The sequence below is a fragment of the Elephas maximus genome, chromosome 7, assembly GCF_024166365.1.
Source record: "Elephas maximus indicus isolate mEleMax1 chromosome 7, mEleMax1 primary haplotype, whole genome shotgun sequence".
NCBI classification, from domain to species: Eukaryota; Metazoa; Chordata; class Mammalia; order Proboscidea; family Elephantidae; genus Elephas; species Elephas maximus.
This window is the reverse complement of record NC_064825.1, coordinates 112,035,037-112,062,654: the sequence shown is the minus strand read 5'-3', so window position 1 is coordinate 112,062,654 and position 27,618 is coordinate 112,035,037. Positions and strand designations below refer to the sequence as shown.

The following is a 27,618-nucleotide window of genomic DNA, read 5'->3' as shown; positions in this document are numbered from 1 at the left end:
AACCCAAATAAGAAACGAAATGGGGGACATTACAACAGACCCAACTGAAATAAAAAGGACCATAACAGAGTATTATGAAAAACCATACTCCAAAATATTTGATACCTACAGGAAATGGAAGAATTTCTAGAAACACACTACCTCCCAAACTAACAGAAAATGATGTTGAAAATCTGGAAAAACCCAAACAGAAGAGATTAAAAAGGTAATAAAAAACTCCCAACAAAAAAGCCCCAGCCCGGATGACTTCGCTTGAGATTTCTACCAGACTTTCAGACAACAGATTATACCACTACTACTCAAAGTATTTCAGAACATAGAAAAAGGAGCAATATGTCTGAATTCATTCTATTAAGCCAGCATAACACTGATACCAAAACCAAGCAAAGACACCACAAAAAAAGGCAATTAAAGACCAATGTGTTTCATGAATGTAGATGCAAAAGTTCTCAATCAGCGTAATCGAACACATAAATAAAAGGAAAGAAAAAAAATGATTATCTCAATTAATGCAGAAAAGGCATTCAACAAAGTTTAAAACCCATTCCTGATAAAAACACTCAATAAGTAGGTATAGAAGGGAAACTTCTCAACATCATAAAGGTCTTCTATGAAAAACCTATGGCCAACATCATTCTTAATGGAGAGAGGATCAAAACATTGCCCTTGAGAACGGGAACAAGAAAAGAACGCTCTTTATCATCACTACTATTTAACATTGTGCTGGGAGACCTAGCTAGAGCAATAAGGCAAGAAATAGAAATAGAGATCATCCAAATTGGTAATGAAGAAGTTAAACTGTCCCTATTTGCAGATGATATGATGATATACATAGAAAACCCAAAAGACTCCCTGAGACAGCTACTGGAACTAATAGAAAGATTGAGCAGAGGAGGAGGATGCAAGATAAATATACAAAAATCAGTTGGATACCTACACACCAATAAAAAGAACAATGAAAAAGAAATAAGGAAAACAATATCACATATGATAGCGCCTAAAAAAATAAAATACTTCGGAATAAATCTAATGAGGGATGTAAAAGACCTACAGAAAGGAAATTACAAAACACTGCTGCAAGAACCAACAGAGATCTACATAAATGGAAAAGCATACCATGCTCATGGATAGATAGACTCAACACTGTGAAAATGACAATTCTACCCAAAGTGATTTACAAGTACAATGCAGTCCCAATCCAAATACCAAGAAGATTCTTTAAAGAGATGGAAAAAAAGTTATCATTAACTTTATATAGAAAGAGAAGAAAACCTGGATAAGTAAAGCACTACAGAAGAAGAAGAATAAATTACTAGGACTTATACTACCTGACCTGAGAACCTACTATACAGCTATGGTAGTCAAAACAGCATGGTACTGGTACAATGACAGATGCATTGACCAATGGAACAGAATTGAGAACCCAGATGTAAATCCATTCACCTATGGTCACCTGATCTTCGACAAGGGTCCAAAGACCATCAAATGGGGAGGAAAAAAAAAAAGTCTTTTTAATAAATGGTGTTGGCAAAACAGGATGTCCATCTGCAAAAAAAGGAAACAGGAACAATACCTCACACCGTATACAAAAACTAATTCAAAATGGATCAAAGACCTAAATATAAAGCCAAAAACTATGAAGTTTAGAGAAGAAAAAATAGGATCAGTGCTAGAGGCCCAAATACATGGCATTAACAGGATACAAACCACAACAAACAACACCCAAACTCCAGATGATAAGCTAGCTAACTAGGATCTTCTAAACACTAAACACTGATGCTCATCAAAAGACTTCACCAAAAGAGTAAAAAGAGAACCTACAGGTTGGGAAGAAAATTTTGGCTATTACGAATCAGACAAAGGTCTAATTTCTAAAACCCACAAGAAAATCCAACACCTATACAACAAAAAGACAAATAGTCCAATTGAAAAATAGGCAAAGGAAATGAACAGACACTTCACCAAAGAAGCCATTCAAGCAGCCAACAAACACACGAGGGAATGCTCAAGACCACTAGCCATTAGAGAAATGCTAATCAAACTCACAATGAGAAACCATCTCTCCCCAGCATTTCTTGCATGAATCAAAAAAACAGGAAATAGGAAGAGGGCGGAGCCAAGATGGCGGACTAGGCAGACGCTACCTCGGATCCCTCTTACAACAAAGACACGGAAAAACAAGTGAATCGATCACATACATAACAATCTACGAACCCTGAACAACAAACACAGATTTAGAGACGGAGAACGAACTAATACGGGGAAGCAGCGATTGTTTCCAGAGCCTGGAGCCAGCGTACCAGTCAGGTACGGCACAAGCACAGAGACCTGCTCCACCCCCCTGAACTAACCCCGGGAGGGGGACTAGCCGGTTCCACGGGCGGCGTGGGACGCAGCCGTTAGGAGAAGTCCCCGGGAGGCAGTGACTGATCTTGGAGCAGAAAGAGCAGCATCCGAGCCGGGGAACCGTCCCGCAGGGATTTGGACTGCACGCAGGTACGCCATAAACACGGAGAGTTGCTCCACCCCCTGAACTAACCCCGGGAAGGTGACCAGCCGGGTCGCGCGGGCGGCGTAGGACGCAGCCGGTAGGAGAAGTCCCCGGGAGGCAGCGACTGGTATTGGAGCGGGGAGAACAGCGTTCCAGCCAGGACACTCGGTCGCGGCACAAGCACGGGGAGCTACTCCACCCATCTGAACTAACCCCGGGAGGGGGCACACCTGGTTCACGGGGGCGGCACGGCCAAGCGGCTGGAGGAACGAGAAGTCCCCGGGAGGCAGCGACTGATTTTGGAGTCGAGAGTGCACCGTCCCAGTAGGGGAGCCTTGACGCTGGGCGTGGGGCTGGAAGCGGAGGATCTGACCGTGACTCCAGCGGGCCAGACCCCTGGGGGCAATCTCCACACAGCCAGCACACATAGGCGACGCGCCCGCGGGAATCTCAGATATAATAGTCATTCCAAGCAAGACAAGCAACTCTGGCTATATTCTGAGGTGCTACTCTCCTATCTCTCTGTTCCCTCCCCCACCCTCCCCAGGCGGCTTCATTAACATCTGAATAGCCTGAGCCAGAGGGAGAACTCTGATAGGGATCTGACTGCTGTTTTTTTTTTTTAGCGGATTTTCTGGAAAAACTAGTTTCCCAGTGATGGCTCGGAGACAACAATCCATATCAAACCACTTAAAGAACCAGACCGTGACAGCTTCTCCAACCCCCCAAACAAAAGAATCAAAATCTTTCCCAAATGAAGATACAATTTTGGAATTATCAGATACAGAATATAAAAAACTAATTTACAGAATGCTTAATGATCTCACAAATGAAATTAGGATATCTGCAGAAAAAGCCAAGGAACACACTGATAAAACTGTTGAAGAACTCAAAAAGATTATTCAAGAACATACTGGAAAAATTAATAAGTTGCAAGAATCCATAGAGAGACAACATGTAGAAATCCAAAAGATTAACAATAAAATAACAGAATTAGACAACACACTAGGAAGTCAGAGGAGCAGACTCGAGCAATTAGAATGCAGACTGGGACATCTGGAGGACCAGGGAATCAACACCAACATAGCTGAAAAAAAATCAGATAAAAGAATTAAAAAAAATGAAGAAACCCTAAGAATTATGTGGGACTCTATCAAGAAGGATAACCTGCGGGTGATTGGAGTCCCAGAACAGGGAGGGGGGACAGAAAACACAGAGAAAATAGTTGAAGAACTTCTGACAGAAAACTTCCCTGACATCATGAAAGACGAAAGGATATCTATCCAAGATGCTCATCGAACCCCATTTAAGATTGATACAAAAAGAAAAACACCAAGACATATTATCATCAAACTCACCAAAACCAAAGATAAACAGAAAATTTTAAAAGCAGCCAGGGAGAAAAGAAAGGTTTCCTTCAAGGGAGAATCAGTAAGAATATGTTCTGACTACTCAGCAGAAACCATGCAGGCAAGAAGGGAATGGGACCACATATACAGAACACTGAAGGAGAAAAACTGCCAACCAAGGATCATATATCCAGCAAAACTCTCTCTGAATTATGAAGGCGAAATTAAGATATTTACAGACAAACACAAGTTTAGAGAATTTGCAAAAACCAAACCAAAGCTACAAGAAATACTAAAGGATATTGTTTGGTCAGAGAACCAATAATATCAGATATCAGCACAACACAAGGTCACAAAACAGAACGTCCTGATATCAACTCAAATAGGGAAATCACAAAAACAAACAAATTAAGATTAATTAAAAAAAAAAAATACACATAACAGGGAATCATGGAAGTCAATAGGTAAAAGATCACAATAATCAAAAAGAGGGACTAAATACAGTAGGCATTGAACTGCCGTAGGGAGAGTGATACAAGGCGATATAGAACAATACAAGTTAGGTTTTTACTTAGAAAAATAGGGGTATATAATGAGGTAACCACAAAAAGGTATAACAACTCTATAACTCAAGACAAAAACCAAGAAAAACGTAACGACTCAACTAACATAAAGTCAAACACTATGAAAGTGAGGATCTCACAATTTACTAAGAAAAACGCCTCAGCACAAAAAAGTATGTGGAAAAATGAAATTGTCAACAACACACATAAAAAGGCATCAAAATGACAGCACTAAAAACTTATTTATCTATAATTACCCTGAATGTAAATGGACTAAATGCACCAATAAAGAGACAGAGAGTCACAGACTGGATAAAGAAACACGATCCATCTATATGCTGCCTACAAGAGACACACCTTAGACTTAGAGACACAAACAAACTAAAACTCAAAGGATGGAAAAAAGTATATCAAGCAAACAATAAGCAAAAAAGAAGAGGAGTAGCAATATTAATTTCTGACAAAATAGACTTTAGACTTAAATCCACCACAAAGGATAAAGAAGGACACTATATAATGATAAAAGGGACAATTGATCAGGAAGACATAACCATATTAAATATTTACGCACCCAATGACAGGGCTGCAAGATATATAAATCAAATTTTAACAGAACTGAAAAGCGAGATAGATACCTCCACAATTATAGTAGGAGACTTCAACACACCACTTTCGGAGAAGGACAGGACATCCAGTAAGAAGCTCAACAGAGACACGGAAGATCTAATTACAACAATCAACCAACTTGACCTCATTGACTTATACAGAACTCTCCACCCAACTGCTGCAAAATATACTTTTTTTTCTAGCACACATGGAACATTCTCTAGAATAGACCACATATTAGGTCATAAAACAAACCTTTGCAGAGTCCAAAACATCGAAATATTACAAAGCATCTTCTCAGACCACAAGGCAATAAAACTAGAGATCAATAACAGAAAAACGAGGGAAAAGAAATCAAATACTTGGAAAATGAACAATACCCTCCTGAAAAAAGACTGGGTTATAGAAGACATCAAGGAGGGAATAAGGAAATTCATAGAAAGCAACGAGAATGAAAATACTTCCTATCAAAACCTCTGGGACACAGCAAAAGCAGTGCTCAGAGGCCAATTTATATCAATAAATGCACACATACAAAAAGAAGAAAGAGCCAAAGTCAGAGAACTGTCCCTACAACTTGAACAAATAGAAAGTGAGCAACAAAAGAATCCATCAGGCACCAGAAGAAAACAAATAATAAAAATTAGAGCTGAACTAAATGAATTAGAGAACAGAAAAACAATCGAAAGAATTAACAAAGCCAAAAGCTGGTTCTTTGAAAAAATTAACAAAATTGATAAACCATTGGCTAGACTGAGTAAAGAAATACAGGAAAGGAAACAAATAACCCGAAGAAGAAATGAGAAGGACCACATCACAACAGAACCAAATGAAATTAAAAGAATCATTTCAGATTATTATGAAAAATTGTACTCTAACAAATTTGAAAACCTAGAAGAAATGGATGAATTCCTGGAAAAACACTACCTACCTAAACTAACACATTCAGAAGTAGAACAACTAAATAGACCCATAACAAAAAAAGAGATTGAAACGGTAATCAAAAAACTCCCAACAAAAAAAAGTCCTGGCCCGGACGGCTTCACTGCAGAGTTCTACCAAATTTTCAGAGAAGAGTTAACACCACTACTACTAAAGGTATTCCAAAGCATAGAAAATGACGGAATACTACCCAACTCATTCTATGAAGCCACCATCTCCCTGATACCAAAACCAGGTAAAGACATTACAAAAAAAGAAAATTATAGACCTATATCCCTCATGAACATTGATGCAAAAATCCTCAACAAAATTCTAGCCAATAGAATCCAACAACACATCAAAAAAATAATTCACCCTGATCAAGTGGGATTTATACCAGGTATGCAAGGCTGGTTTAATATCAGAAAAACCATTAATGTAATCCATCACATAAATAAAACAAAAGACAAAAACCACATGATCTTATCAATTGATGCAGAAAAGGCATTTGACAAAGTCCAACACCCATTCATGATAAAAACTCTTACCAAAATAGGAATTGAAGGAAAAATCCTCAACATAATAAAGGGCATCTATGCAAAGCCAACAGCCAATATCACTCTAAATGGAGAGAACCTGAAAGCATTTCCCTTGAGAACGGGAACCAGACAAGGATGCCCTTTATCACCGCTCTTATTCAACATCGTGTTGGAAGTCTTAGCCAGGGCAATCAGGCTAGACAAAGAAATAAAAGGTATCCGGATTGGCAAGGAAGAAGTAAAGTTATCACTATTTGCAGATGACATGATTATATACACAGAAAACCCTAAGGAATCCTCCAGAAAACTACTGAAACTAATAGAAGAGTTTGGCAGAGTCTCAGGTTATAAAATAAACATACAAAAATCACTTGGATTCCTCTACATCAACAAAAAGAACACCGAAGAGGAAATAACCAAATCAATACCATTCACGGTAGCCCCCAAGAAGATAAGATACTTAGGAATAAATCTTACCAAGGATGTAAAAGACCTATACAAAGAAAACTACAAAGCTCTACTACAAGAAATTCAAAAGGACATACTTAAGTGGAAAAACATACCTTGCTCATGGATAGGAAGACTTAACATAGTAAAAATATCTATTCTACCAAAAGCCATCTATACATTTAACGCACTTCCGATCCAAATTCCAATGTCATATTTTAAGGGGATAGAGAAACAAATCACCAATTTCATATGGAAGGGAAAGAAGCCCCGGATAAGCAAAGCACTACTGAAAAAGAAGAAGAAAGTGGGAGGCCTCACCTTACCTGACTTCAGAACCTATTATACAGCCACAGTAGTCAAAACAGCCTGGTATTGGTACAACAACAGACACATAGACCAATGGAACAGAATTGAGAACCCAGACATAGATCCATCCACGTATGAGCAGCTGATATTTGACAAAGGACCAGTGTCAATTAACTGGGGAAAAGACAGCCTTTTTAACAAATGGTGCTGGCATAACTGGATATCCATTTGCAAAAAAATGAAACAGGACCCATACCTCACACCATGCACAAAAACTAACTCCAAGTGGATCAAAGACCTAAACATAAAGACTAAAACGATAAAGATCATGGAAGAAAAAATTGGGACAACCCTAGGAGCCCTAATACAAGGTATAAACAGAATACAAAACATTACCAAAAATGATGAAGAGAAACCCGATAACTGGGAGCTCCTAAAAATCAAACACCTATGCTCATCTAAAGACTTCACCAAAAGAGTAAAAAGACCACCTACAGATTGGGAAAGAATTTTCAGCTATGACATCTCCGACCAGCGCCTGATCTCTAAAATCAACATGATTCTGTCAAAACTCAACCACAAAAAGACAAACAACCCAATCAAGAAGTGGGCAAAGGATATGAACACACATTTCTCTAAAGAAGATATTCAGGCAGCCAACAGATACATGAGAAAATGCTCTCGATCATTAGCCATTAGAGAAATGCAAATTAAAACTACGATGAGTTTCCATCTCACACCAGCAAGGCTGGCATTAATCCAAAAAACACAAAAGAATAAATGTTGGAGAGGCTGTGGAGAGATTGGAACTCTCATACACTGCTGGTGGGAATGTAAAATGGTACAACCACTTTGGAAATCTATCTGGCGTTATCTTAAACAGTTAGAAATAGAACTACCATACAACCCAGAAATCCCACTCCTCGGAATATACCCTAGAGATACAAGAGCCTTCATACAAACAGATATATGCACACCCATGTTTATTGCAGCTCTGTTTACAATAGCAAAAAGTTGGAAGCAACCAAGGTGTCCATCAACGGATGAATGGGTAAATAAATTGTGGTATATTCACACAATGGAATACTACGCATCGATAAAGAACAGTGACGAATCTCTGAAACATTTCATAACATGGAGGAACCTGGAAGGCATTATGCTGAGCGAAATGAGTCAGAGGCAAAAGGACAAATACTGTATAAGACCACTATTATAAGATCTTGAGAAATAGTAAACCTGAGAAGAACACATACTTTTGTGGTTACGAGGGGGGGAGGGAGGGAGGGTGGGAGAGGGTTTTTTATTGATTAATCAGTAGATAAGAACTGCTTTAGGTGAAGGGAAAGACAACACTCAATACATGGAAGGTCAGCTCAATTGGACTGGACCAAAAGCAAAGAAGTTTCCGGGATAAAATGAATGCTTCAAAGCTCAGCGGAGCAAGCGCGGGGGTCTGGGGAACATGGTTTGCGGGGACTTCTAAGTCAATTGGCAAAATAATTCTATTATGAAATCATTCTGCATCCCACTTTGAAATGTGGCGTCTGGGGTCTTAAATGCTAACAAGCAGCCATCTAAGATGCAGCAATTGGTCTCAACCCACCTGGAGCAAAGGAAAATGAAGAACACCAAGCCCACATGACAACTAAGAGCCCAAGAGACAGAAAGGGCCACATGAACCAGAGACCTACATCATCCTGAGACCAGAAGAACTAGTTGGTGCCCGGCCACAATCGATGACTGCCCTGACAGGGAGCTCAGCAGAGGACCCCTGAGGGAGCAGGAGAGCAGTGGGATGCAGACCCCAAATTCTCATAAGAAGACCAAACTTAATGGTCTGACTGAGACTGGAGGAATCCCGGCGGTCATGCTCTCCAGACCTTCTGTTGACACAGGACAGGAACCATCCCTGAAGACAACTCATCAGACATGAAAGGGACTGGTCAGCGGGTGGGAGAGAGACGCTGATGAAGAGTGAGCTAATTATATCAGGTGTACACTTGAGATTGTGTTGGCAACTCTTGTCTGGAGGGGGGATGGGAGGATAGAGAGAGAGGGAAGCCGGCAAAATTGTCAAGAAAGGAGAGACTGAAAGGGCTGACTCAAGACGGGGAGAGTAAGTGGGAGTAGGGAGTGAGATGTATGTAAACTTATATGTGACAGACTGATTGGATTTGTAAACGTTCACTTGAAGCTTAATAAAAGTTATTATAAAAAAAAAAAAAAAACAGGAAATAACAAATGTTGGAGAGGCTGCTCGGAGATCAGAAATCTTATACACTGCTGGTGGGATGCAAAATGATACAACCATTTTGGAAAATGATATGGCAGTTCCTTAGAAAGTTAGAAACAGAAATACCATATGATCCAGAAACCTCACTTATAGGAACATATCATAGAGAAATAACAGTTGACAAACGAATAGATATATGCACACCCATGTTCACTGCAGAATTGTTCACTATAGCAAAAAGATGGAAATGACATAGATGTCTATCCACAGATGAATGGATAAACAAACTGTGGTACATACACACAGTGGAGTATTAGATGATAAAGAAAACCAAAGAATCTGTGAAGCATCTCATAACATGGATGAATCTGGAGGGCATTATGCTTAGTGAAATAAATCAACCACAGAAAGACAAATATTGTATGAGAACATTACTGTGAAAACTTTTACACACAAAAAGAAATAATCTTTGATGTTTACGATGGAGGGGTGGGGTGGGGATTGAAAAACACTGAATACACAATACAGAAATAGAAACTTTGGCCGGGGGTAAGTCAGTACACAGTACTGGCAAAGCCAGCAGAGCTTGTGCAAGACAAGGTCATGGAAGCTCCACAGACACACCCAATCTCCCTAAGGGACCAAATTACGGGGCTGAGGGCTGTGGGGACTATGGTCTTGGGGAACATCTAGTTCAACTGGCATGATATAATTTATAAAGAAAATGTTCTACATTCTACTTTGGTGAGTAGTTCCTGGGGCCTTGAAAGCCTGTGAGCCAGTGGTCTCACCTTTTCTAGAGCAAGGAAGAATGAAAGAAAACTAAAGACACAAGGGAAAGATTGGCCCAAAGGACCAATGAACCACATCTATGACAGTCTCCACCAGACTGAGTCCAGTACAACTAGATGGTGCCTTTCTACCAGTTCTGACTGTTCTGACAGGGGTTATGAGAGAAGGTCCAGGACAGAGCTGGAGATAAATGTAGAACACAACTGTAGCTAAACAGAAAGACCAGATTTGCTGGCCTGACAGAGACTAGAGAATCCCTGAGAATATGGCCCCTGGACACCCTTTCAGCTCAGTAATGAAGCCACTCCTGAGGTTTTCCCTTCAACCAAAGATTGGACAGGCCCATAAAACAAAACAAGACCAAAGGGACACACCAACCCTGGGGCAAGGACTAAAAGGCCGAAGGGGACAGGAAAGCTGGTAAAAGGGAACTCAAGTTTGGGAAGGGAGAGTGTTGACATGTAGTAGGGTTGTTAATCAATGTCATGAAACAGTATGTGTACTAACAGTTTAATAAGAAACTAGTTTGTTCTGTAAACCTTCACCTAAAGTACAAGAAAAGTAAAAAAAAAAAAAATTAAAAAAGAACATTTCAAAACACATCCTGAAGTACACCCGTGTCAGTCATAGGATAATATCCACATCCCCACAAGGAAGATCAATTAATATGTATTTTCTTCAAATTTATGCAACAACCACTAATGCCTAAAATGAAGAAATTGGATATTTTTATCAAATTCTGCAATCTGAAATTGATGAAACATGCAATCAAGATGTATTCATAATTATTGGTGATTAAAATGAAAAAGCTGGAAATAAAGAAGGATTGGTTTGTAGTTGGAAAATACGGCCTTGGTGATAGAAACAATGCTGGAGATCGCATGATAGAATTTTGCAAGACTAATACCTTCTTCATTGCGAAAACAGTTTTTCACCAAGATAAAAAGCAACTATACATATGGACCTTGCCAGATGGAATACACAGGGATAAAATCGAATACATCTGTGGAAAGAGATGATGGAAAAGCCCAATATCATCAATCACAACGAGGCCAGGGGATGGCTTTGGGACAGACCATAACGTGCTCATATGCAAGTTCAAGTTGAAGCTGAAGGAATTTAGAACTATTCCATGAGAGCCAAAGTATGACCTTGAGGATATTCCAAACGAATTTAGCGATCATCTCTGGAATAGAATTGAGGTATTGAACGCTAATGACCAAAGGCCAAACGAGTTGTGGAATGACATCAAGTACATCATACATGAAGAAATCAGAGGTCATTAAAAGACAGGAAATTAAGAAAAGACCAAAATGGATGTCTGAAGAGGTTCTGAAAACTGCTCCTGAATGTAGAGAAGTTAAAGACTTGAAAAGAAGCTTTCAAAGGGGAACAGGAGAAAAAGTAAAGTATTATAATGATGTGTGTAAAGACCTGGAGATAGAAAATCAAAAGGGAGGAACACATTTGGTATTTCTCAAGCTGAAGGAACTGAAGAAAAAATTCAGTTCTTGAATTGCAGTATTAATGGAATCTATATACTGAACATCACAGGAAGCATCAAATGGAGATGGAAGAATACTTATAATCACTGTACCAAAAAAGAGTTGGTCGACTTTGAAACATTTCATGAGGTAGCATATGATCAAGAACCAATTGTACTGAAGGAAGAAATTTAAGCTACATTGAAAACACTGGAGAAAAAGAAGGATCCAGGAATGAAGGAGTGCCAACTGATATGCTCAACAAATGGATATGGCACCGGAAGCGCTCACACATCTATGCCAAGAAATTTGGAAGCCAGCTGCCTGGCAAACAGACTGGAAGAAATCCACATTTTTCCCTATTCCAAAGAAAGGTGATTCAACGAAATGTGGAAATGATGGATCAATATCATTAATATTACCAAAACCCATTGCTGTCTAGCCAAATTTGACACATAGGGACCCTATAGGACAGAGTAGAGCTGCCCCATGGAGCTCCCAAGGAGTGGCTGGTGGATTCAAACTGCTGACCTTTTGGTTAGCAGCCTTAGCTCTTAACCGTTGAGCCACTCCCACACAAGTTAAATGTTGCTGAAGATCATTCAAAAGCGATTGCCAGAGTACATGCACAGGGAATTGCCCAAAATTCAAGCCAGATGCAGAAGAGGACGTGAACAAGGACTATCATTGCTTATGTCAAATGGATCCTGGGTAAAAACAGAGAATACCAAAAAGAGGCTTACCTGTCTTTTACTGACTGCGCAAAGGCATTCAGCTGTGTGGATCATAGCCATTTATGGATAACATTACAAAGAATGGAATTTCCAGAACAGTTAAGCTCACAGGGAATCTGTACATAGAGCAAGAGGCAGTTGGAACAGAAAAAGGGAAACCCTGGTGGTGTAGTGGTTAAGTAGTACGGCTGCTAACCAAGAGGTCGGCAGTTCAAATCCACCAGGCACTCCTTGGAAATTTTATGGGGCAGTTCTACTGTCTTATGGGGTGGCTATGAGTCAGAATTGACTTGAGGGCAGTGGTTTTTTTTTTTTGTTTGTTTGTTTGTTTTTTGTGCCGGGTTTGAAGCCAGGAAACTTGTGTGGTCAGGATTGTATCCTTTCACCATTCTTATCCAATCTGAATGCTGAGCAGATTATCCTAGAAGCTGGGCTATACAAAGAAGAACAGAACATCAGGACTAGAGGAAGTTTCATTAGCAATCTGCACATTATGCAGATGACACAACCTTGCTTGCTGAAAGTGAAGAGGACTTGAACCACTTACTGATGAAGATCAAAGACTACAGCCTTCAGTATGGATTATGCATCAACATCAAGAAAAGAAAAATGCCCACAACTGGGCCAATAAACAATATCATAAAAAACAGAGAAATTGTTGAAGTTGTCAAGGATTTTGTTTTACTTTCATACACAAAGAAGACCCAAGGAAGCAGCAGACAAGAAATCAAAAGACACATTGCATTGAGGAAATCTGCTGCAAAAAAACCTCTTTAAAGAGTTAAAAAGCAAAGACGTCACTTTAAGGCCTAAGGTGTGCCTGATCCAAGCCATATTGTTTTCAATCACCTCTAATGCTTGCGAAAGCTGGACAATGAATAAGGAAGACTGAAGAAGATTTGATTCCTTTCAATTGTGGCATTGGCAAAAATATTAAATATGCCATGGACTGCCAGAAGAATGAAAAAACCTGTCTTGGAAACAGCACAACCACAATGCTCCTTAGAAAGGAAGGTTGATGAGACTACATATCATACAATTCGGATATGTCATCAGGAGGGACAAGTTTCTGGAGAAAAACATCCCCTTAGGTACAGCAGGTATTAGAGAAAAAGAAGAAGACTCTCAATGAGTTGGATTGACAGTGGCTACAACAACGGGCTCAGACATAACAAGACTGTGACCATGGCGCAGGAGCGGGCAGTGTTTTCTTCTGCTGTACACAGAATCTCTGTGAGTCAGATCTGACTTGAAGGTGCCTAACAACAAAATAACAACAAAAATCAAAAAATTTACCTAGTCATGTCATGTTTGCTAACATCAATTTGTTCCCATTGAGTTTTCAATATTCTTTTCCCAAAATCTCAACAATTTTCTTCTATTGAGTTGATACCTCTCAGAATTGGAATATTCCATATTAAAAAAACTTAGCCTTTGGGTTTGAGAAAAATATTTCAAAATTTTCCTTCCACCTTAAATTTATATGTTTTCCCTAAAATGGATGCTATTATACTGTGACATATATCACTCAATTTGTTGCTGCGAGCTGCCATCCAGGAAACCCATACACATGATGGGTGGGATGCTGTCTGATCCTGCACCATCCCTGTGAGGGCTTACAGATTGGATCGTTGTGATCCACTGGGTTCCACTGGCTGATATTCAGAAGTCGATCACTGGAACTTTCTTCCTAGTCCGTATTAATCTGAATGATTCCCTGAAATCTGTTCAGTATCACAGCAATATACAAGCCTCCACTGAAAAATAAGTGGTGGCTGTCCATGAGGTGCGTTGGCCAGAAATCAAACCAGTATCGCCCACGTGGAAGGTGAGAATTCTACTGCTCAGGCACAAAGGTCTACCCTTACACCAAACAGTATGTCTATAACAATAATTAAAAAAAAAGGAAAAGAAGTATATTTAAGTTTGACCTTATTTGCATTAAAACAGCAGAATAAATGCAATACAAATAAACTATTAGCCTTGGTAATTTAGGCTGAGAAAGACTCTTCATAAATTTAGTAAATGCATTAGGGTTTATTCCCTGCACTGAATGAAATAAGGCTTTTTTTTTTTTTTTTTAATTTTTCGGTCATTTGTCTTAAAACCTATAGTAATTACTTGACATTATATATTTGATACAATTTAAAAGAATTTTAAAAAGCACATTTAAAGCTAAGAGAATAAAGCAGTTAAATAACAACAATAACAACAACAAACAATGTTTATTTTTCCTAGTCTTGTCCAAGACCTACCATAGGGAATACAGGTAGGATTGCACTCAGCTTCCTCAAGTACCTTTAAATGCTGCTCCTAACGCTTTCAGCACAGCAGCTCCTCCAGGAGTCCCCAGACCCCATGCACTTAGAGAACTGGCTGTAGCTGTTCACTGCTGTTTTGGAGCAAAGAAAGTGAGATCAAAAGGCTCAGCTGCTTCTCATAGTTCCCTGCAGTTTTGTAGCATAGTTTTTATGCTCATTATGACTAAACATAAAGTTACTGTTTTGACATACTTATTATAATTCCACATCCAGATATCAAGCTTGAAGATTTTTTCACTTTTTTTTTAAAGAGATGTATTTATTATTTTGATAGCAAATTGGTGTTTTTCCTGTATGCTGCCATGAGTTCAGAAACTCAAGAACATTCCTCCAGATACTGATTGGAATTGAGAGATAACATATATGTGAGCTCCTTTCCTTTCTTTTGCTTCCATTCCCTTTCCTTTTCTTCACTCCTCCTCTTCTCTTCTCCTTTCCTTTTTTTTTTTTTTTGCATACCTGAATCTATTTAAAGCTGTCTCTTTGAATATCCATAGAATCTACTCTTAAAATAATATTTTACTATGAATATTTGGAATATATACCTGGTTGTTAAGTATATTTTACAATCTTTAGATTCTTCTAGTTTTTCTCACAGTTTAGAATGTTTATTAGTTTAGAAGTCAAAGTAAGCCGACCGATTCTATTGGAAAATTGACCATGGGAATTCTATCTTGAAATCCTGGCTCCTAACTTGGGGCTATTTGATGCTGGGACAAGAGGCTAAGAGAAACTGTGGAACGCTTTTTACTCTACTTCAGATATAATAGCAATGCTAAAAAGCTCTGTATATTTGAAAACAGTATCAAATGATTCAATATTTAACGCAATAAGCGTAAAAATCATAAGGGAATTATGAAAGTATTAATTGATAATTTTGATTAATTAATAATTGATGTAGCATAGCCCTTGATTAATAAAAATTACTTCTTAGCAGCTGGAAGATTTCACGAAGACCGTACTTCCGCTTTTACGGATGAGAAAATAGATGCCCATAAAGTGATCATAATAGTATTTAACTGTCTACCTACCGGAACCCCTGGTGGCGTAGTGGTTAAGTGCTATGGCTGCTAACCAAAGGGCCGGCAGTTCAAATCTGCCAGGAGCTCCCTGGAAACTCTATGGGGCAGTTCTACTCTGTCCTATAGGGTCGCTATGAGTCGGAATCGACTCGACGGCAATGGGTTACCTACCTATGTGGTTGTTTTGGTTGCTGTTAGGTGGTGTGAAGCCCATTTCTACTCATAACCACCCTGTGTATAACAGAACGAAATACCAGTTTCTTTATGTCAAATATCTCCCTGTAGAGGAATAGGGGACAGAAATGTGCCTGACTAGTTATATTTACATTTTATGTGAACCTGAAATTCAAATAGGGAAAGTTCATGGAATGTAATGGGTAGAGAATAGCATCTGTATATACATTTACTAAAGGAAGAGAGGAAGCAATATAATAACTAAGAAAGGACATGTTATGTAAAAGTTCACTGAATTCTACTACTGGATTGTGGCTTCTGTTTTATTTTGTGTAATTTCATTCCCCATATAATGCATCACCCTTAAACCATATTAAAATTAATGAACTTTTAATTAACTTTAATTACACAATATTGTAATATAATCTGCTAGTGGAGGAATCACAATATTTATACCACTAAAATTCCCTTTGGCCATTACTCCCTTTCTTCCCCAGAGGTAAAGATTTCTTTCCATATCTTTTTCAATGCATTTATAAGGCACCAGTACGCATAGAAACTATATAGTTTTTTTTTTTTCAACATGCAAGTTATAGTTTTTTTTTTTTTTTTCAACATGCAAGTTATCATACTGTGGAAATTTTTCTGCAGTTTATTAATTTTTAAAGTCATCAATATATCTCAGTGATTTATCCATGTTAGAAGCTCATATAACTCCAATATTTAAACTTCTCCCTAATTTTCAATAGTAAGGACATATGTCACGTTATCTACACACTCTTACTGTTAAGTTTTTTGATCATTTCCTGTTTTCCCAATTTTTAGCAAGGTTGCAATGTATATCCTTTTGAATGCTTTGTGGGGGTATTTCACTAGATCTCATGCTGATTTCCTAAATCAAAATTTGATATGGTCTGCTTTTTACAAAACTTACGAGTATTTCATTGTTGTTTGATTGGTATTTCCCTGATTTTAATGAGGTTGAGTATCTTCATATGTGTTCATCGGCCAGTTAGAATGTTCTTGTGTATATTGCTTATTCAAATATTTTGCTTGTTCGTAAAACTGTGTGGTGGTTGTTGTAGTTGTAAGCTGTCGATTCAATTTTGACTCATTGTGACCCTTTGTGACAGTAGAACTGCTCTATTGGGTTTCTTAGGCTGAAATCTTTCTGGGAGCAGATCCCGAGGTCTTTTCTCTGCAGAGCCATTGGTGGGTTTGAACCACCAACCATTAGGTTAGCAGCCTAGGACTTAACCAGTGCGCCTGCAACGCTCCTTAAAATTGGGTTACAAATCTTTATCATATTGCCTTGTAGGAGTTATAAATATTTAATCCCATTCTACCACTTTTAAAAACTCTTTGTTCATATTGAGTTTTGTTATACAGAAGTTTTAATGCATCACAATTTTTCTTTATGAATTTGTCACCCTAAAATATTGTTTTCAATATTATATTCTAGTTTGGTTTGATACATTTTATCTTTCAGTGATCTGGAATATATAGTTTTTTGAATAATGAGATAGTTTTTTTTTTCAGATAGTGATTCAAATTCCTAACATCAGATACTGAAAAATGCATTATTTCACATTAATATTAATATGAACTTAAACATAGAATAAATGTTCCTGTATTTATGCCTGTGTTTATAGACTGTCTGATCATATACTAACTGCCTGGTGACAACCCCTACCCCTACTGCCCAGCTGTAAAGTGTTTAATCAAAAAACCTGAATTGTGAAGCATGAACTATTAAACAATCATCTTCTCTCTTTTAAACTGGAAATGTAACCTCAGGGACTTTGAGTGCTCTAAGAGGTACTTTTCAGATTTTCAGAAATGAGAAGAAAAAAATAGAAAGAAGATATTTGAGATACCTTATTCCAAACTCACTGCTGTCGAGTCAATTCCAACTCATAGTGACACTGTAGCACAGAGTAGAACTGTCCCATAGGGCATCCAAGGCTCTAAGCCTTATGGAAACAGACTGCCACATCTTTCGCCCATGGAGTGGTTGGTGGGTTTGAACCACCAATCTTTTGGTTAGGTGTTGTTGTAAGGTGTGATCGAGTCAGTTCCAACTCATAGCAACCCTGTGTGCCACAGAAGAAAACACTGTCCGGTCTTGTGCCATATTTACAATTGTTGTTATGCTTGAACCCACTGTTGTAGCCACTGTGTCAATCCATCTCATTGAGGGTCTTCCTCTTTTCTGCTGACCCTGTACTTTACCAAACATGATATTCTTCTGCAGTGACTGATCCCTCCTGGCAACATGCTCAAATTATATAAGACGGAGTCTCACCATCCTTGCTTCTGAGGAACATTCGGGTTGTTAGCAGAGGTGTCCTTTAACCATGTACCACCAGGGCACCTAAACCCAAAAAAACCCAGTGCTGTCGAGTCAATTCTGACTAATAGTGACCCTATAGGATAGAGTAGAACTGCCCCTGGACATTATAAATTTTCAAAGAATTTTCATTTATGCTTATTACAACATGTCAAGTGCTAAATATCATTAAGATGTTTGAAGTAAAAGCAGATTATTTAGAACTTGGCGTTTGTAGGGTTGCTATGTTCAGAACTGCCTCCACAGCAATGGGGTAAATAAATGTTTCTTGCCCCCTTCTTCAAGTTGGAATATATCTAAACGAATGTTCAGTAAATGGCTGGGTCATATATTTATTGGTCCCGGAGTAGTGAAAATGGTTTGCACTCAACTAGTAACCTAAAGATTCACAATTCAAACCCACTCGCCAACAAGATGCAAGAAAATCCCGGTGATCTGTTTCTGTAAAAATTACATTAAAAAAAAAACCCAATAGAGTAGTTCTGCTCTGTAAGACATGTGGTCTCCATGAGTAGAATTGACTTGGTGGCAATGTTTTTTTCTTCCTTTATTATATATTTATAAGTAATATACATTTATATAAGTATGCATCACTAATATGTAATACATAAATATATGTAGAAATAAGATTCTATTTATGTGGACATGAATAGTGTGTGACTTTATATTTTTTATATTTATAACATTAAATTCAAAAAGGAAAACAAATATATTCTAAATCCTGCCTGATAAACCAACCGTGAAAAACATGGGCCGCAAGGTCTATTGAATGTGAAAAATATTAAGTAAATAATACATTGAAATCATATATCCTGATTTTTTAGTTATCAAGTAAATCAAATTAATAAGCGTAGAAACAAGTTAAAGTTAACAAAGAGCTGCATTTTAAGAGTGATTTAGGAAAGTACCCTTCATAAGCTTATCTGAGATTTAAAATCACCCTGTGAAGAGGTCATTAAAAATTGAGGAACAAAGAGGTGACGAGACTGATTAAGAAAAAACAGCTAGTTTGTCCCTGATGTGGAATATTTATTTTTGCTCAAAATATCCCATAGCATTGCATAGCACCACAAATTAATTTCCATAAAATATTTCACTCTGTTGCATAGCACCATACATTAATTCCTGTATTGTTTATTTTTTTCAGATAAACCATTTCACATATGTACCTTCTTCTCATTCATGAAATGTTGCTGAATAATAATGTGACTGAGTTTATTTTGCTTGGGTTGACACAAGATCCTGTTAAAAAGAAAATAGTGTTTATCCTTTTCTTGCTTTTCTACTTAGGGACATTGTTGGGTAACTCACTGATTATTGTTACCATCAAGACCAGTCGGGCACTTGGGAGTCCAATGTACTTTTTCCTCTTCTACTTATCCTTATCTGATACCTGCTTCTCCACTTCCATAGCCCCTAGAATGATTGTGGATGCCCTTCTAAAGAATAACACTATCTCTTTCAGTGAGTGCATTATCCAAATCTTTTCATTTCATTTCTTTGGCTGCATGGAGATCTTGATCCTTATCCTGATGGCCGTTGACCGCTATGTGGCCATCTGTAAACCCCTGCACTACATGAGCATCATGAACCAGCGGGTCTGCAGTGTGTTGGTAGCTATAGCCTGGGTAGGGGCTTGTGTGCATTCTTCAGTTCAGATTTTTCTGACTTTGAGTTTACCTTTCTGTGGTCCCAATGTGATTGATCACTATTTATGTGACTTGCAGCCCTTGTTGGAACTTGCCTGTACAGACACCTATGTGACCAACCTGCTACTGGTGTCCAATAGTGGGGCCATTTGTATAGTGAGTTTTGTATTGCTAATGTTCTCCTATGTTGTCATTTTGTATTCTCTGAGAAACCACAGTGCTGAAGGAAGGAAAAAGGCTCTTTCCACCTGCATCTCTCATATCATCGTAGTCATCTTGTTCCTTGTTCCTGGTATATTTATATACACACGCCCTGTAACCACCTTCCCTGTGGATAAAATGATAACTGTGTTTTATACAATTGGAACTCCTTTGCTTAACCCTCTGATTTATACGCTGAGAAATATAGCAGTGAAAAATGCCATGAGGAAGCTATGGAGCAAGAAACTGATCTCAGAAGACCAAAGATAAATGGAAATTTCAAATCTTTCTTCATAGTTTGCGTTGACTTAGCATAATTCAACAAAGCATATTATTTTCTTATTGTGGGTTTCATAGAAACTTATCTTAGAGAATAAGTGTTACTTTCTTCATGAAACACATACACTGGCTACTGTTGAGTCAATTTCAAGTAAAGGAAGAGACAAAAGCAGGTACAATTAAGTACGTAAGGCAATTGTTTTAGGTTTTTTACTACTGCCTCTACCTCTCTTGGGTAACTAGAACCACTTGTGGTTTTCATCTGATGTTTTTCTGCCTTTCTTCATGTTCATTTCTGGTGTCACTCCACTATTAATCTAAAGGTTTACAGTTTGAATCCACTCAGGAGCACTACAGATGAAACGCCTGGTGATTTACCTCGGTAAAGATTACAGCCAAAAAGCCCTATAGAAAAATTCTCCTCAGTAACACATGAGGTTGCCATGAGTGGGTTTCAATTTGATGACAATAGATTTTTTGTTTGTTTGTCATTTTTATTATGATTACATTTAGCCCTTTATATGCTTAAATTCTTATCCTGGTAGATTTTCTCTTTTCAAAACTGTATGTGACAATCCAGAGAAGGAATTTTGGGCTTTGAAACAGAAGTATATTATGTCACAGATAGAAAATTTTAGTGAATTTTCAATAAAGTCCCGAGAAGAGAATAACATGAGTAGAGGAGTTGAAACGTATATAGGAAACCTATGTTTCTGCAGTGGGGATGGGTACCAACTCTTGTCACTATCCATATGATGCCATAGTTTCTAGTTACGTAATCATTAAGAATCTAATTTCAATTTAATTCCTTACTTGTATTTTTATCTGTACAGAAATTTTTGTTTATATGAGAATTCTATACTGATTTTTTGTAGCAAAGCATATTAAACTTATTAAATTTGTATCAATTTTATGTACCAAGAGCTTTAACATTTCTTTAGCTTGGGAAAATTGGTCTCTATTTTTCTAGATAAGGAACTACGGGTTCTACAATGAACTATAGTGTCATATATACATCACTTTCTTTTTTATTTTTTACATCTGTGAATTTCAAGGTAAAACCCATCCCAAGTAATTTGCTACTGATTACAGAAGATACAGTTTGATTCTGCTATTGAAAGATTAGCACAGTAGTAATTTCTAGTTGACTGAGTTTTGGCTGAGGTCTTCTTTTATTTCAAGGTAGGGAAAAGATAAAAAAGGAAGTGTGAATTGTATCTAATGTAGATGTCTCCTCAGAAACACTTCATCTATTATGTCTCCTTGACATGCTCTAAATATAGAGCCCCTCCTGCCACTGTCACCAAGTCTCCTGCAGGCAGAAATTGTGCTCTAGATCAGAGTCATAATTTTATAATAATCATGGCAGAACTGCAAAGAAGACTGAAGGTGCAGCCTCAACAGACTTCCTTTGTTGAAACCAGTGCCCTGATAGAGAAAGAATAGGATTCTGAGAGCTAAAATTCTGTGGGTGAAAGTGACAACCATGAACCTAAAAATTATTCTGGATCTCCTTGTTCGGCTTCCCTGTGTGAGGGAATATTCTTCCCCTGCCTTGATCCCATGCAATTAACCTCATCTGAAGCAGTTGTCATACAATGATATTTTTTCTCCCCCAGAGCTTCCACCTAGATCTCATTACTTCCACACATTAGCCATGGGCAGCTCTCAGGAAAGTCAAAGCATTAAAGTACAATCTTTGCTCTTTTAGAAATGATATACATGGGGGCATTGCAGTACCTAGCTAAAATACATGGTGAGAAATGAGAAGACACTTTACTATGAAAGTTGAACTTGAAAGTGTTAGCATAGATGCACAGAGTATATGTTTAGAAATTGAAAATTTTTTTGACATGAGGACATTCACCAATAATTTTAGATTTGGTGTTCTGTCAAAGGCATCTTGAGCTAGCTCTTAAAATACATGTTTTAAGGTCTTGTATTGGTTAGCTACCTCTGCCGTACCATCTTGCCACAAATGTAATGGCTTATAACAATGCAAACATATTGTCTTAAGTCCTCTATGTTGGAAGTCTGACAAAGGTCTAACTGAACTAAAATCAAGGTGGCAGTACAGTTGTGTTTCTTTTGGAGGCTTTTCCAGATTCTAGAGGCCAACCATATTCCTATGCTTGTGATTCCCTTCTTAAATTTTCAAAGTCAGTCACATTAAATGTATTTGACAATTCTTCCATTACCACATCCCCCCCTTTCACCTCTGCCTCTCTCTTCCACCTTTAAGGATACTTGTGATTACATTCATTTTACCTGGATAATACAGGGCAATCTCCCTATTTAAAGTTAGATGATTAACAACCTTTAGTTTTTCTGTAACCTTAATTACAAATACTTAATGGAAATTATTATTTCTTCAGCTATAGATTGAAATCATAAATTCTTCAGGTATAGATTGTGCCTTGTCTCTCCACAGTGTCTCCAAATGTGTTTGAGGCTTATAGACTAAGTCATCCATTGACATGGTATCCCATAAACATTACCTAGGACCTAACACCTGTTGTGAACAACAGACATGTGAGATTGTTCTCATGATCTAAGACTTTGTAGATATTTTCATGTATCGTATCAGCCATATGTAGCCATCCTATAGAGATATATAAATAACTACTGTTGAAGACTTGTTGGCAGAAAACGTCCCTGATACCATGAAAGATGAGAAGATATCTATCCAAGATGCTCATCAAACTCCACATAAAAAAAAAACCACATAAGGTAGATATTAACAGAAAGTCAACAAGACATATTATAATCAAACTTGCCAAAACCAAAGATAGAGAATTTTAAGAGCAGCTAGGGATAAACGAGAAGTCACCTACAAAGGAGAGCCAATAAGAATTAGCTCACACTATTTGATAGAAACCATGCATGCAAGAAGGCAGTGGAATGATTTATATAAAAATTTGAAGGAAAAAAATTGCCAGCCAAGAATCATATATCCAGCAAAACTATCTCTCAAATATGAAGGTGAAATTAGGACATTTCCAGATAAACAGAAGTTAGGGAATTTGTAAAAAAACAAACCAAAACTATAAGAAATACTAAAGGGAGTTCTTTGATTAGAAAATCAATAATATCAGGTATCAACTCAGGACTAGAACACTGGGCAGAGCAACCAGGAGTCAACTGAGACAGGGAAATCAAAAAAATAAATCAAGAAAAAAAAAATGCTCAAAACAGGGTAACAGTGATGCTGCTGTATAAAATAAGACAACGTTAAAACAATAAAGAGGGACTAAGAAATGTAGTCATAGATTATCCATATGGAAAGGAAGAAAAGGTGATACAAAGAAATAAAAGTTAAGTTTAAAAGTAGAGAAATAGGGGTAAATAATAAGGTAACCACAAAAGAGACAAACTATCCTACTCATCAAAATAAAATACAAGGGAAAAATACAAACTCAGCAGAAACAAAATCAACAAAAAGAAATATAAGGAAAGGACAATATATAAAGAAAATCTACCCAGCACATAAAATCAAGTGGGAAAAAGAAACTGTCAACACACAGAAAAAGACATCAAAATGATAGCACTAAATTCATACCTATCCATAATTACGCTGAATGCAAATGGACTAAATGCACCAATAAAGAGACAGAGAGTGGCAGAATGGATTAAAAAACAAGATCCGTCTATGTGCTGCCTATAAGACACACCTTAGACTTAGAGACAGAAACAAACTAAAGCTCATAGGACTGAAAAAATATATATAAAGCAAAGAACAATCAAAAAATCAGGAGTGGCAATATTAATTTCTGACAGAATAGACTTGAAAGTTAAATCCATCATAAAGGATAAGGAAGGACATCTATAATGATTAAAGGGATGATACACCAAGAAGATATAACCATATTAACTATTTATGCACCCAATGACAGGGCTGCAAGGTACATAAAACAAACTCTATCAGCATTGACAAATGATATAGACAGCTCCACAATAATACTAGGAGCCTTCAATACAGCACTTTCTGTGAAGGACAGGACATCCACAAAGAAGCTCAATAAAGACACGGAAGATCTAAATGCCACAATCAACCAACTTGACCTCACGGACATATACAGAACATTCCACCCAACAGCAACCAAGTATACTTTCTTTTCTAGTGCACATGAAACATTCTCTAGAATAGACCACCTATTAGGTCATAAAGCAAGCCTTAGTAGAATACAAAACATGGAAATGTTACAAAGCATCTTCTCTGACCATAAGGCCATAAAAGTGGAAGTCAATAACACAAAAAGCAGGGAAAAGAAATCAAACACTTGGAAACTGAGCAATACTCTGCTCAAGAAAGACTGGATTATAGAAAACATTAAGGTTGGAATACATAAATTCATAGAGTCAAATGAGAATGAAAACACTTCCTATCAGAACGTTTGGGACACAGCAAAAGCAGTGCACAGAGGTCAATTTATACCAATAAATGCACACATGCAAAAAGAAGAAAGGGCCAAAATAAAAGAATTATCCCTACAACTTGAACAAAGAAAAAGAGAGCAACAAAAGGCCCTCAGGCACCAGAATAAAACAAATAATAAAAATTAGAGCAGAACTAAATGAATTAGAAAACAGAAAAACAATTAAAAGAATTAAAAAGACTAAAAGCTGGTTCTTTAAAAAAATCAAGAAAAATGATAAACCACCGGCCAAACTGACAAAAGAAAAACAGGCGAGGAAGCAAATAACCCAAAAAGAAATGAGATGGGCGATATTACCAGAGACCCAAATGAAATTAAAAGAATGCAAATTGTACTCTAAACGATTCGAAAACCTAGAAGAAATGGATGAATTCCTAGAAACACACTTCCTACCTAAACTAACACAAACACAAGTACCAAACAAATCCAGTGCCGTTGAATCGAAGTACAACTAAATATTCCCGTAAGAAAAGAAGAGATTGAAAGTGTAATAAAAAAAAACTCACAACAAAGAAAAGCCCTGGCCCAGATGGCTTCACTGCAGAGTTCTAACAAACTTTCAGAGAAGAGTTAACACCACTACTACTAAAGGTATTTCAGAGCATAGAAAAGGACGGAATACTCCCTAACTCATTCTATGAAGCCACCATATCTCTGATACCAAAACCAGGGAAAGACACCACAAATAAAGAAAATTACAGACCTGTATGCCTCATGAACACAGATGCAAAAATCCTCGACAAAATTCTAGCCAATAAAACTCAACAACATATCAAAAAAATAATTCAACAAGACCAAATGGGATTCATACCAGGTATGCAGGGATGTTTCAACATTAGAAAAACAATTAATGTAGCCCATTATATAAATAAAATAAAAGACAAGGATCACATGATTTTATCAATTGATGCAGAAAAGACATTTGACAAAGTTCAACACCCATTCATGATAAAAACTCTCAGCAAAATAGGAATAGAAGGAAAATTCCTCAGCATAATAAACAGCATTTAGACAAAGCCAATAGCCAACATCAGCCTAAATGGAGACAGTCTGAAAGCATTCACCCTGAGATCAGGAACCAGACAAGGATGCCCTTTATCACCGCTCTTATTCAACATTGTGCTGGATGTTCTAGCCAGAGCAATTAGGCTAGATAAAGAAATAAAGGGCATCCAGATTGGCAAGAAAGAAGTCAAAGTATCTCTATTTGCAGATGATATGATTTTACACACAGAAAACCCTAAGGAATCCTCAAGAAAACGGCTGAAACTAATAGAAGAGTTGACCAGAGTATCAGGATACAAGACAAGCATACAAAAAATCAGCTGGATTCCTCTACACCAACAAAAAGAACATCGAAGAGGAAATCACCAAATCAATTGCATTTACGGTAGCCCCCAAGAAGATAAAATACTTAGGAATAAATTTTACCAGAGATGTAAAAACTTATACAAAGAAAACTACAAAACACTTGTGCAAGAAACCAAAAGAGACCTACATAAGTGGAAAAAGATACCTTGCTCAGGATAGGAAGAATTAACATTATAAAAATATTTTTTCTACCGAAAGCAATCAATAGGTTTAATGCAATTCTGATCCAAATTCCAGCAACATTTTTTAATGAGATGAAGAAACAAATCACCAACTTCATATGGAAGGGAAAGAGGCCCCAGATAAATAAAGCATTATTGAAAAAGAAGATCAAAGTGGGAGACCTTACTCTACCTGATTTTAGAACCTATTATACAGCCACAGTAGTCAAAACAACCAGGTACTGGCACAGCAACAGATACATAGACCAAAGGAACAGAATTGAGAATCCAGACACAAATCCATCCACATATGAACAGTTGTTACTTGACAAAGGCCCCAAGACAGTTAAATGGGGAAAAGACAGTCTTTTTAACTAATGGTGCTGGCATAACTGGATATCCATCTGCAAAAAAAATGAAACAAGACCCATACCTCACTCCATGCACAAAAAAGAGCTCAAAATGAATCAAAGACCTAAATATAAAATCTAAAATGATAAAGATCAAGGAAGAAAAAATAAGGACAACATTAGAAGCCCTAATACATGGCATAAACAGTATACAAAACATTATTAAGATTGTGGAAAAAAACTAAATAACTGGGAACTCCTAAAAATCAAACACCTATGCTCATCCAAAGACTTCACAAAAAGAGTAAAAAGACTACCTACAGACTGGGAAAAAGTTTTTAGCTATGACCTTTCTGATCATCACCTGATCTCTAAAATCTACATGTTACTGCAAAAATGCAACTACAAAAATACAAATAACCCAATTAAAAAATGGGCAAAAGATATGAACAGACACTTCACTAAAGAAGACATTTCAGGTAGCTAACAGATACATGAGGAAATGCTTATGATCATTAGGCATTAGAGAAATGTAAATAAAAACTACAATGAGATTTCTTCTCACTCCAGCAAGGCTGGCATTAATCCAAAAAACACAAAATAATAAATGTTGGTGAGGCTGTGGAGAGATTGGAACACTTATACATTGCTGGTGGGAATGTAAGATAGTACAACCACTTTGAAAATCAATTTTGGTGCTTCCTTGAAAGAGTAGAAATAGAACTACCATAAGATCCTGTAATCCCACTCCTTGCTATATATCCTAGAGAAATAAGAGCCTTTACACGAACTGATATATACACACCCATGTTTATTGCACCACTGTTTACTATAGC

At 37.4% G+C, this 27,618-nt stretch overlaps 1 protein-coding gene across 1 annotated transcript; it reads left to right on the top strand.

The window, feature by feature from the left end:
• Positions 1-19,522: 19,522 nt before the first annotated feature.
• On the top strand, positions 19,523-20,455 carry LOC126079388 (olfactory receptor 4C16-like). The gene has a single exon (XM_049890378.1). It carries the CDS (start codon positions 19,523-19,525, stop codon positions 20,453-20,455), a length of 933 nt encoding a protein of 310 aa, XP_049746335.1.
• Positions 20,456-27,618: the final 7,163 nt, after the last annotated feature.